The sequence below is a fragment of the Pantherophis guttatus genome, chromosome 2 (genome assembly GCF_059756535.1).
Source record: "Pantherophis guttatus breed Tessera chromosome 2, ASM5975653v1, whole genome shotgun sequence".
Taxonomy (NCBI): Eukaryota; Metazoa; Chordata; class Lepidosauria; order Squamata; family Colubridae; genus Pantherophis; species Pantherophis guttatus.
The window spans coordinates 28,130,151-28,143,623 of record NC_142064.1 but is presented as its reverse complement, the minus strand read 5'-3'; the positions used below and the strand labels follow the sequence as shown (position 1 = coordinate 28,143,623).

General features: G+C 38.4%; 1 protein-coding gene across 2 annotated transcripts in view; it reads right to left on the bottom strand.

Annotated features, from left to right (window-relative positions):
- MTREX (Mtr4 exosome RNA helicase) overlaps nt 1-13,473 on the bottom strand; it is a 44,457-nt gene that overhangs the window by 19,933 nt on the left and 11,051 nt on the right. For both annotated transcript variants that reach the window (XM_034440878.2, XM_087885670.1), the window contains exons 12-17: nt 12,864-12,943; nt 10,962-11,072; nt 9,765-9,866; nt 8,127-8,252; nt 2,016-2,166; nt 386-558 (exon numbers count right to left, since the gene is read on the bottom strand). In XM_034440878.2, the coding sequence (XP_034296769.1) occupies nt 386-558; nt 2,016-2,166; nt 8,127-8,252; nt 9,765-9,866; nt 10,962-11,072; nt 12,864-12,943 (743 nt within the window). The remainder of the gene's footprint in view (nt 1-385; nt 559-2,015; nt 2,167-8,126; nt 8,253-9,764; nt 9,867-10,961; nt 11,073-12,863; nt 12,944-13,473) is intronic.

Sequence of the window (13,473 nt, the reverse complement as noted above, 5' to 3'; positions counted from 1 at the left end):
TTTCTGGGGATCTCTAAAATATTTTCCAATGTACAATAAAAACACATACTTCAGGTAGATTTGTTATACTGAATTTCTGATGTTTGGGGGTTATTTATAGTTACTAAATGTTGATTTATTTTAGTGGAATCACACTTAAAATTAACTGTCCAAATTGTGAGAATGTTTAGTTAGATCTAACTTCCGTTCTACAGTCTAATATGTTTCCTGTAACTATGATGGATCTAAGCCATATACTGAATGTTTGGTAATTAAGGGTTAAAGTTACAAACATAGTAGCTAAATATATGAAATCACTATGTTGAAGAACAACGGTATTTAAAACTTGACTGTTTTTGGAAGGTACACATTTTAAAAATGCAGAAGATTACTATTAGTAACTTACTTTTACCAGTCTTCCAGGTTGTAAAAATGGCAAGCAGTACTTTGGTTTATGAATATATTCCTCTATTTCTTTACCCAGTTTAGCAAGTTGCTGTCTAATTTTATAATAGATGATCACATTTTCTTCATTTGGAATTTCAATTTCATTATACTGTTGTTCCAAAGTATTAACTTCTGCAAATATATATTGTAAAACAAAAAGGTGTTATATCAAGGACCCAATATTGTAATGAATTGTGACTCCGATGTTTCCCAGAATAAGCACACTATATACTCATAGAAAAATATCTGCAGGGCTTAGAGACTTTGTTATTTCTCCCATGTCCTTGTCAATATGTCCCAGAACATTAGGAATCTCATAGGGAGCAATATGTTTTATGCTGGCTTAACTGCCAAACGAGAACAGAACAGGATTTATCTTGATGAGAATGTGTAGAGTGGTTATCCCCAAATAACAGTTTTTGTTACGGTATATTTGATTCTCATTTCTGAAGATCAGTTTGCACATTATATTATTAAAATCTTCATGATATTAACATTTATTTGTTTTAATACAACAGGTTGCAGGGAACATTGGTATATTTGTCCAAAATATTCAGGAGAGTTAGTGGTAAATTTCAACTTGTTGGTATGCCTTAAAAGGCCTACCAATATTTTAAGAACGTTATGCTTTCTATTAATTCTCATATTTTTAAAACAGCAAAATCCGATGAATTTTAGCTTGAAGCTCTCCTCAAAGGATCTCAATTAGGAGATTCCAAGCATATAATAGGGGAACATGTGACTCTTATGTATTGCTGAAATTCTGCTGTGCTAGAGTTCTTTCCTAGAAGTTTCATGCCCACATATCAGAGTAGGCTGTGTAATGGCCAGACTCTGTAAGATAATATTACCATCATCTTAGCTGAAACTATAAAGCAAACAGAGCTAATGGCTGTCCTATTTCAGCTACAGCAATTTCCCCCAGATACAATAATAACCCCTCTGATCACATTATCTTAGTGGGCAAAGGTACGACTTGTGCAACTAATTCTGCAGACCCCAAGAGATTTTTTTTAAAAAATTCATTAAAAATGTATAAGACACAACATAATGGTTCTGAGTGGTTCGCAAATTACACTAAAAAAGCACATATAAAAAACCAGAATAAACAAAGTAAATACAAAACACAAAAGCAAAAATTACTGGAAAAATTATGCATATTTGACCTTCTGACCTGGAGAGACCTGTATAATTAAGAAGAGGTCTTGCTTTGTTCCAGTAGTTTATTCAGTTATATGGGTCTTGCCACAGAGAGAGCTGAATTGGTTGTTATTAAACAAATCCATGGGGAGGCCCATAAATGGTACCTAAATCTGTGGGATAGACTATATGGTTGCCCCAACCCACAAAAACTTGCATGGAAAATCTCCTTTGTAACAGTGGGCCATCTGTGCTTTAGCATTTATGTTTTATTCAAAGAAAGGAAATAAGAAACTACCGAGTATTCTCCAGCTCTGTGGGAACAGCCATTGTGCTAAATTGCGGTTTTGTAATAGGATAACAATTGCAGCAGAGAACACTGTGGAAGTAAACAGTTTAGCATAATTGTACATCAACTTTCAAACTATTCGGTATGGTGCAAAACTTACTTTCAACTACTCCTGGAATAGCTCTGTAATGCTGGAATTGATAAAAAGATTTTTCTAACATGTATTCTGGATTAATTTCTTCTACACGCAGCAAATTTAGTACCATGTTGTAGGTCAAATGGAAAGCACTGTTTAAAGGGTCAGCAGATCCCTAAGAAAGAAAAATAAGATTAGCAAAATTAGATAGCATAAGGAATTAGAACCATGGAAGATTTTATCTGAGGAAAGAAGTTATCTCCCTATTTTAAATAATGCCTGAATGAATACAACTTGTGAATACAACAAATGATGAAATTGGTTACTACTGGTTCTGTGGGCGTGGCTTGTGGGGGTAATGTGACTGGGTGGGCGTGGCCAACTTTAAAAAAAAACCCTTTTAAAGCATTTTTTACAACTTATTTGGGCGAATAGGTTGTAAAAAATGCTTTTAAAAGATAAAAAAAGGCTCTGACAATCACAGCTGTGCTGCGCGACCATCAGAGCCTTTTCTTTACCTTTTAAAAGCAGGAAGTAACAACACCCGGGCAGATGGGCGGAGCCTCACACCGCCATCGCTACTGTTCTCCGAACCACCTGCCACAATCGCTACAGGATCACCTGATCCGGTCCGAACCGGGAGCATTTCACCCCTGCTTGGGCCTAATAAGAACTCTGCCAAACATTTCAGGATGTCACAAAATTCCAAAGTAGGTCTAACCTGCATACATAGGGAATCCTCTCAACACGGAAGATACAAATTACATAGATTCCCCACCCCCTCTCTAACCCTCCCAACAATGACACGGACCATGAGTATGGCAAAACATGATTTTTTTAAAAAATGTAACAAATTATTTTTGCTATTATTGCTGAAAGCCATCGTTACTGTATTCCTCAGTCTTTTTCTCCTACCAAACAAGATTATTTTTTTGTCTAGCATCTTTAGAAGGTACTAAAGAAAGTAATTTCCTTAGGGACAATGGGGTTGTCCTCAATCTCTTTGGGCAGCTGAAGTACCAATGGCTCAGAAGGGAGAAGCATGGGGATTTAGAAACACATTACTTTCTCTTTAGGAACCTGTACCTAGATTTCTATTGGTAGATTGTGATGCTTGCAGGCTCTCCAGTACTGAACAGGTACTCTATAGAGCGTAACACAGGGGTCTCCATACAGCAAAGCTGGCTGGGGAATTCTGGGAGGTTTTTTTTTTAAATTTGATTTATATGCCGCCCTTGTCCGGAGACTCAGGGCGGCTTACAGTGCGTTAAGCAATAGCCTTCATACTTTTGTATATTTATACAAAGTCAGCTTATTGACCCCACAAACTGGGTCCTCAATTTACCTACCTTAGAAAGGATGGAAGGCTGAGTCAACCTTGAGCCTGGTGAGATTCGAAATTACAGTAATTGCAGACAGCTGGTGTTAATCACAATGCTTTTAGTCTGCTGAGCCACCAGGCCCTATTAAAGTTGAAGTCCACCAGGCTTAAAGTTGCCAAGGCTGGAGATCCCTGGCCTAACACATAAGCAATCACTGTTTTAGAAATACAAGAGAGGAAAGTGCCATCTTGCCTTGACCCCACAAAGCCTTTTAGAAGGAGCTGCCTCAAAAATGTCACACACCATTAATCATATCTAGAGGTTGGGGTGGTGGAGGATTCTCAGAGTCTCTGATGGATGTTTTTTTCTAAGCAGTTAAATGTAGAGAAGAATTATTGAAGGAGAGAAAAATGGCTCTTACGGGTCCCTGCAAAAAGTATTTTCACACAACCATTTTCGCTTTCTGACCAAGAAGGCCCATATAATTCAAGCCACCAACCACTTCCTAACATTTTTACATTTTGCCTATCAAGCCCTATCAGAGGTCTTAATGGTTTTGTCAGGAAATATGTACCAGCTTTCTTAGACTGAAAACCATGAGCTGAAAGGAAATATGCAATGACATTCTTTTAAATAGGATTTACATGGTCGATGTTTTAGCAATCAAGACAACAGAAGCCATCTCCCAAACTGTGTGATCTTATGGTCCAAACAACTCCTACAGCAATTTCCCAGATATCTGGTGTCAGTCTATCAAGATGTTAACAAATTGTCTAAGATCACAGGTTTTAGACCAGACTCAATGCATTTCTTGGGCACCTTTGTCACATGCAGGCTCCAATGGCAGAAATTAAAGGCAGATGTTAAGCTCTGATAGTAGAGAACCATCCAGGAAGAAAGACTCATGTGAACCATTCATTAGCTTTATTGTCAACAGGGTATCAAATGTATACACAGAATCTTGAAAACTGAGTAAGCCAAAATCCTAGCACTCATTTATTAAGGAATTCATTGACAGGGTATCTGAAAGGCATGTGAACCCCTTTTTGCCAGAATCCAAAACTTTAAGGGCTAGTTATCATTTTCCAGATAAGACTGATCCTGAAAACACATCTGCTTATTGTTAAGTGTGTTTTGAAATACTGCCATTTCTTTTCCAGCCCCAGAATCATTTCCAGAGATTATCTTTATAGCAGCTATGTTAGACGAAGTCCTGGTCAAAACTGAAGTAAAAAAGTGAGGCTTCCTGTCAGGATCAAGCTACCAATGGAAACAGCAACAGACACAGCAGCAGCCCAGGAACTATCATTTTTCTGTCACATACCATGTTGGCCTAAACCAGAAGGGGGGAACTATGGCCCCTTTATGACTTTTGGACTTCAACTCCCAGAATTCCTGAGCCATGTTGGCTCAGGAATTCTGGGAGTTGATGTCCACAGGTTTCCCACCCCTGGTTTAAAGCATTAATCTTTCAAGATCCAATAATATGGGGATTTCTTTGCCTACTTCCCTAGCATTGGATCCTAACCATATAAAAAAGGTGCTCTGTGTAAATAGATCTGCTCTTGCCAGGAAGCAAAAATTGTGAGAATTGATTAGAACAGTGTCAAATAGGAATGGACCTGATCAACTAGCCCATAACCCAGAGTTCTGTGGACCTTGATTTACTCAAGCATCTACAATGAGAACATCCAAAAGTCAAATATGAGGAGTTTAAGGCCCTCTGCAATTCTTTAAATGGCAGATACTCAAGAACCTGGACAAATGATTCTCAAAAGTGTTTTCCTGAAATACCAGAGATCTCTAGAAATCCACCAAGTGGCTCACCTCAGACACCCTATATTAATAGGGCACCGACTATTCTCTATCTGTGCAAAGGGTCAGTTGGCAAGAGTCTGCTTACCATTTCAGTGCTCGTGTTAACAAGTCAGATAAAATCCTAATTTTATCTAACTTGCCCATATAACACTGAATCCTTAAAGGCAACACTGTAAAAATCTCTACAATGCCACTATAGACAAAGGAAGCGATCGCAGGCATAAGAACATGCTCCTTTTCATTCTTGAAATTGGAATTCTCAACATTTTGCAAGATGCTTTCTTAAAATATAAAATTAACTGTCTGGAATTCATTTTGTGTTTTTTTTACAAAATGGTTTAAAGAAAACCATCAGAACACTAAATACTGTACCAGTGCTGGATGCCAAGTCATCCTCTCCTGCCAGGTATTTCATGCCAGACTCTGGCTGGCAGGTCACATCCTTTGACAAACTGAGGTCTGTTAAGTTTTTCAAAGTCTGCCCACACATGCAATGTTTGGAAACATATGCAGATGAGTTAATGTAAAACCAGGCAAACCTGCAATTAGGTCTGGGAGTTCAGCTGATATTTATACATGGAGCCTCTACAGTAGCACAGATTCCAGCTTATTTGAAGGCTTGTGCTTCCATCTTGCAATAAATGGGCCAGAAGATGACTTTCAACAACAAATTAACCAGAAGGATAAATGTAAAATATGGCCTTTTCTTCAGGAAAAAAATAAACAGTAAAATACGAAGGAAAATTTTTTTTGAATGCCTCACAAAACTTCCTTAGCATTCTTCATGAAGGCCAACAACTATCTGTTGTTGAATATCTGTTGCAACAGCACTGAGGACACATTGCCAACTATGATCTGAAGAGATCACACAGCTATGTTTAATCAACAGTTTCAGAATCCTAACCTAGGTCGTTATAATGTGATCTAGGATCCTAGCACACTCCCAAGATAGCATGTTTGTACAATAATAATTTTAAAAATCCAAGAGTTGGACACAGGAATGCCATAAAAAGTCAGCTGGTACTTGTACACATTTTTTTAGATTCCAGATTATTAAAGGAATAATGAAAATGGTGCCCCTTTTGCCAAATTCTGGAACTTCGACTTGTTTGTCTATATCAGGAAATTAGCTTGAAAATAGCTTTTGAGTTGACCTTCCTTGAAACAAACCCTATTAGGAGAAAAATAATGCTCTAGTTGCTAGTACTAAAATATCTAAGCTATAACTAAAACATTACATTATAGTACAGGACAAAGTATTGGCAGAATACCATGCTCTTCAGCTATCATAGCCAAGAATATATTTTATGTTAATACCAGAATGAATTACTGTTACTGAATGTTTCTGTATGCACTATCACTGTATTTTAAAGGACAGTATGCCATGCATTCAGATGAGATGAAAAAATATTATAAGGTTTACTCAGTAGTTTAAGCATAATAATTGTTTTAGACTTACAACAACAGCATATCTATTGGTGTTGCCAAATAAAAACAACGAATCATCTATCTATTTTCAGTCCTTCTACCCAGTAAAATAATTACCTAATTTATCCTTTTTCTTCTGCCAATATGAATGTATCCTCCTCTATACAAGATAAGCTATATATTTCCCAGTTTCATCATGGTATATGTCTGTTGCAATCAAAGGGATAATGGACATCAAGAGAAAGGGCAAGCTTATAGAACAGAAATAGGACAGCCGTTTTAACTCTGAACTGCCTGTTCTGCATATGATGAATGTATATTTATGAAACAAATGCTCTGGTTTATTTATACTACTCCATATCCTCAATCAAAACTCCTCACAATGATCCACAAAATATGCTGTGTTATTTCATACTATTTTAAATAAAAGGAATAATAACCCAAGCTATTTGATTAAAAAAAAAATCACCTTAACTATGCATTCAGTTCATTGGAATGTATTCTACAAACATGCACACACAACTCAGCATTTTCGGTTCATGCAATATGACATGCCAATCAGTAACTGCTAACAAATATCTGATTGTTTGAAACCTAGAGTTTAAAAATAAAACTGTAATAACTTACATATTGATCACAAGTTATGAAGTATACTTGAACTAGGCCAAAAGAGAAACAAAATGGAATCTAGAACATCTTTGATAGAAACTTTACAATCAGTAGTAGTGCTAATGAACATACTGCACAGTAAAATTCTAGGACTGTGATGGCGAACCTATGGCACATGTGTCACAGGTGGCACGCGTAGCCGTATTGGAGGGCATGCGAGCTCAGCTCTGGCGTGCCAGCTGATTTTCGGGCCTTCTGGGCCCACTGGAAGTAGGAAAACAGGCTGTTTCCTGCCTCCGGAAGGCCTGGGGGAGGGGAAGGCTCGTTTTTCTCTTTCCCCAGCCTCCAGAGCCTTTCTAGGATCTTGGGGAGGGTGAAAACGGCCTCCCCCCCACCCCAGAGGCCCTCAGGAGGCAGGAAATGGCCCATTTGCCAACTTCCAGTCCCACTGGAGGGCCTCCGGAGGTGGGGAAGGCCGTTTTTGCCCTCCCCAAGCTCCTAGAAAGGCTCTGGAGCTTGGGGAGACAGAAAAATGGGCCACTGCATGCCAGGAGCGGGTGCGGGGAGGGGGGCATGCACGAATGTGTGGGGCGCATACGCAACTTCCCCCCCCTGCTCCTGGCATGTGATGGCAAAAAGGTTCGCCATCACTGTTCTAGGATGCCAAATCAGAGCAAATCGCAACCCGTCCCAAATGCAATCCATATTCTTCTAAATATGTTTTTACCCTGAATAGGTCTGGGCTGTATCCAGAACACGATAAATTACTCCCTATTCCAGGAGGTGCAAAAATAAAATAAAATAATAAAATAAAAATAAAAACTATCCCTGAATTACTTTATACCAGCTATTTCCAGGAGAAAAGAAGAGCATTCCAGAAATGCATTAGTCTATTCTGCATTTAATTATATGTTGCTCACACATTTTCAGAACTTTTCTAATCATGACATCAAAATACCTTTAGAAGCTGTTTTCCAATTGTTGGACTCATCTTTTCATCAACCATTAAAATGACTATTCCTCGATCATCCATGCCTCGGCGCCCAGCACGGCCAGACATCTGAATGTATTCACCTGAGGAAATCTGAAAATATAAAGAAATTAAGACAAAATACCAATGCACTCTCTGCCACTATCAATATATTATATCTAACAATGCAGTAAAATAATTCACATCTTAACTCTTCACTGTATAGTTTCTCTCTCAAACTCTTCTAATTAGATCTGGACAGATGAGTCCATCTTCTGGTGAACAACAAGATACTTTCCAGTAAATCTAGCTATTGGAAGCACAGCAACACTGTACTACAGAGTATTCCCAAGGTGAGAGAGAGCAAGTTTTGCAATACTCTCTGACCAAAACGAACATAGCTACTTAAAAGTAGATGGCATCGTCCAGATGACTGCCCCACAATGCCTATTTAACAGCATTCATGCTTTTATGGTGGTGAACAGAATATCTTTCCTTATCAAAGTACTGTGATGATACATAGAGGTTGTCTCTGAACGTCCCCATGTTTTCTGCAACAAAATATTGGCTCCTCTCCCTTTATTGTATGTTTGGGATAGATTCTTAGAGCCTCTGCACAGTTAGTTTCTAACAAGGCTATCTTCTAGGATGGACTGAACTCATTGGGAAGCTTTACTTTGTGCACGAAGCAGGGATCTGATCTTATCATCATCAACTACAATGGAAAATGTACTCATCTCCTCGAAGAGTGCCACAAGCTACTCAATTCTACTTGCTGGGATTAAGGCAGCAATCTAGGTAAGAATATTGATCAGTACCTGAAGAGACTGTTTCTTAAGATTGTGAGTACCAAGCTGGAGCTCATATAAGGGAGCAATAAATAGCCTGAGCTGAAAGTGTCATAACCCTGAGGACGTGTGTCTGCCAACCCATCTATGCAGCATATTTTCAATTGATCCTTTCGCCAGCCCGCCTTTAGTAAATACAAGAGGTGAGAGATTCCTGACACCAGAGTCACACATTTCTGGGTTTTAAACATGGTTCAAAGTTGTTTTATCAATCAATAAAAGCTTGGTGGTAACCAGTTGCCCTGAGGTCAGGATGATCAAATGGAGATGTGCATAAAAAAAAATTGAAAGATAAACCAGTCCAACAGAAAGCAAGTATAGGGAGATACATGTTACTTATCTGTTAACAAAGGAAAACAATTCAATACCAAATTATCCTGTCCCCAGCTTACACCTTCTGAATGCATTGGATTATAATTTCTGTAACTCCTACCATGCATATTCATTGTGTACTGGCTGGTTGATGGTTAATTCCAACACATTTCAAGATTCTTAAAATAACAATTAACAGTGAAATGATACGTATACTTCACTCTGATATCTTATAAGGTCTCCCTGCTTTTCTAGTATGGATGCATTATTGCATGTTTACTAGATGTGAACAAAAGTGAAAATATTCCAGATTTGGGTTGGATAAATTTCAACAACCCCTGTGCACAGAATATATATATTCCAGATCTACCCCATATCAATATATATATGGTCTCTATCCAGACAGGACACATCCATGCAAAAAACAGTTCACGCTGATCATGTTTCCCCACTTCCCAATGCTTACCCATCGGAAATCTTTCCCATCATACTTCCGGGCACTTGTAAAAAGCACTGTCCTTGCTGGCATGTTTATTCCCATAGCAAAAGTCTCTGTAGCAAATAATGCCTAAGTGAAGGCAGCAATGTATTTAAAAAATCATTACCACATACTAAAGTAACCAGATTCAACTATATAGTTTAAAGTCATAAGTAAGAAAAAAGCAGACAACTAACAAATTTTCAATATACAATTCCCATAGTATAGCCGTGAGTTAAAAGGTATTAGTTATTCACCAGATTTCTCTATATTAAACACACAGCTGGTGTTCAGCACTCCTTCATTAATGACTTTCTTGCATGAGAAGGTAATTAGTAAGAGAATTACTCTGCAAAAAACTTTCAATAGTATTCAAGCTGGACAAAGCTGTCATATAACATGTTACTGAATGTCATATGCTTTAGGAGTAAATTCATCAAAAGACCCCAAATTACTGGTCTTTCACCTCTACTCAGCCACTATTCACTATTTTGAACAGCTTTAAAATTTTATTTGAAAAAAATTTATTATACCTAAGTTCAGGTATAATGCTGAAACTATATGACTACCATATTTTTCGGTGTATAAGACACACACCCTCCCCCAAAAGTGGGTGGAAATGAGCAAATGTTGCCAAAGCCCCGCCCACCTGCCGGCCCCCACCCTTCGGATTTTGCCTCCCAGCAAGTTGCCTCCAAACAGCAAACAGCCTGGTCAGCTTCAGCACAGCCTGATTTAGCATAAGCAGCTGATTAGCAGTTGGATCTGCCTCCCGGAATACCGCCTATCAGCTGTTCTAGGCTGCAGGGATCGCCACCATCCATCGCCGCCTCCGGGTGCCCCATTTTCAGCCTCCGGGTGCCCCATTTTCAGCCCGTTCCAGGTGGCGGGGATAGGTGGCCTATCAGGCTGTGCTGAAGCTGACCAGGTTGTTTGCTGTTTGCTGCAAGGAGGCAAATTGCTGGGAGGCAGAGGCAGATTTTTTTTTTTCTTGTTTTCCTCCCCAAAAGCTAGGTGTGTCTTAATAGTCTGGAGCGTCTTATAGTCCGAAAAATATGGTATATCATAAAACCCAGCACGACACAATGAAAATATTTTTTTCTGACTGAATTTAGATATGAAAATGTGTATAGAGACTCACAGAATGAAAATGGTGTATTACAGTATATGATTGAAAGTACGTACTTTTATCAGCCCTTCAGAGAAAAGAATTTCGATGGTTTCCTTCAAAATAGGAAGTAAGCCCCCATGATGGATTCCAATACCACGTTTTAAAAGTGGAAGCACATGTTCAACCTGTATGTCCAAAAATAAGAGATGAATCTTATTCCATATTTTACTCATTAGCATTAGGATTAAAAACAGATGTGGAAAATTACTTTGTGGAGGCAATATCACAGATATTCAAATACTAATATCCTAATCTCAAAAGAAACAAGAAGGCTCTAATGTCTGATTTCCCCAACTGATTTCTTCTGTTAAAGCCATCAAATATACAAAAGCCAAATCTTAAAAGACAGGAGTGTTCAAAAGGTAAAGCTAACTTTATAATAAGTCCGATTGACATATGGAAGTTTCATAAAAATCTGACATGTTACAAGAAAATAAACAGAATGGCACACAAATGTGTCTTTACATCTAGAGAAGGCCCTTTAATCAGGTTGAAATCAGGGAGAAGACTGGAAGGGAAAGCATTTTTGTTAATTAGGGTTGTGCAAAGCACTCAAATAGGAATTTTGCAAAGGTTACGGAAGTATAGCACTAGCATTAACAAAATATTAAAACAGACATCACTTGTGAAGGTCTCAGTGCAGCTACTTGCAAGACTGTCTACGTTTGTCTCAGCATGTATTCGCATGTAGTTCCAACCATTCCATTAGAGTTGATGGAATCGAACTATTTCCAGCACATTCATATACAGGTAGTCTTCACTTAGTGACTGTTCAAAGTTGCAACAGACCTCGCCAGCTACTTATGATTCTTTTTTTAAGTTCCAACGGCCATACACAGACACACATCAAGTGTGTCACATTATGTGATCATTTGAACACTTGGCAATTGGCTCACATTTCCAACTGTTTGCAGTGTCCTGCGCTCCCACGACTATGTTTTTTGGCAGTGTTTGCTGGTTTCCAATATATTTACTTTCAATTTCTGGCAAAAAACACCCATTGGCAAAAACGGGTTTCCTTAATGACTGTGATATTCATTTAACTGTTGCACAAAAAATAATAAAATCAGGCACAGTCACATTGTGCCACACTTAATGACAGCCACAACTGATGACCATAATTCCAGGCTTAATTACAGTCATAAATTAAGGACTACCTATATATAGACAGAAATCAGGAAAAACCAGAGAATGTGGCTGCATTAAATTTCAAGGATGGGGACTGCCTGACATCAATGCACTTTACATTCTTCTCAAACAATTTGCATAACCCTGTTAATTTCCTGGTCTTAATTTTTTTCCCCTAAGAAAGCTAGTTCAGGGGCTGTAAGAGAAAACTCAGATGGCATAAAGGGTTGAAAGAGAAAAGGTTTAGGACTGCAAACCAGGCATGACACAGTGAGATGATATAAAAGATAAAAATAGTGCATAGACATCCCAACACCGGCAGTGCGGCAAGAAGTAAAATCTTATTCTTTCATGAGCTTCTGTTTCGTAATTTGCAGGGAAACAGAAGCTCATGAAAGAAATGCATGGAGATCTGACCTGGGGCGATGGTGCGTGTGCCAGCAAAGAGGGTTCTGCGTGCCACCTCTGGCACGTGTGCCATAGGTTCGCCATCACGGATCTAGTGGTTAAGACTCCAGCCTAAAAACCAGGAGACTTGAGTTTTCTCCTGCCTTAAATAATGAAAGCCGGCTGAATGACTTTGGGACAATCACTTACTCTCTCGGCCCAATTCCCTTCACAGGGTTGTTGTTGTGGTGAGAATAGGAGTATTAGGTTTGTTTGCTGCCTTACATTATTTATAAAATAATTGTAAAATAATAAAGGTAGGGATAAAAAAAAAACTTTTTAAAAGGCATTGGTCCTATGTTGCTACATGCAAATAAACTCATGTACCCTTAAGCACTCACTTGTGGGAGCTTCTTGTCTTCATCAGACAAACAATCAATTGCATTGTTAAACACTTCCTCAACCATCCTTTTTTCTTCATCTGAAAGATAAAAGGGTATGATAAACTTTTTTCCTTACCTCCCAAAACAGCCATGTTTATAACCAAAGCCTACCAAGAAATTTGTTAAAAAGATACATTGAAAATAAATTAACGGAGATATTAGGCATATATTGAATAAGCTGGTAACAAATTTCTTATTTATTTTATTAGTCATATTTCTATGCCACCCACTCTCCGAGGACTCTGGGCGGCTTACACCAAAGACAGTATTGCCCCCAACAATCTGGGTCCTCATTTTACCCACCTCGGAAGGATGGAAGGCTGAGTCAACCTTGAGCCAGTGAGATTTGATCCGCTGATCTGCTGAACTAGCAGTCAGCTTAAGTAGCTGCAGTACTGCACTTTAACCACTGCGCCACCTCGGCTCTTCTCACCATAATGGGCAGATCAGATATTTTTCTGGGATTTTTTAATAGACTATCTCATAACAAGTTACAGATTTTTTTTTAAAAAGTCAAAATAAATTAAATATAATAGTTTAAGTACATTTGTATTTGGTAAAACTGAAT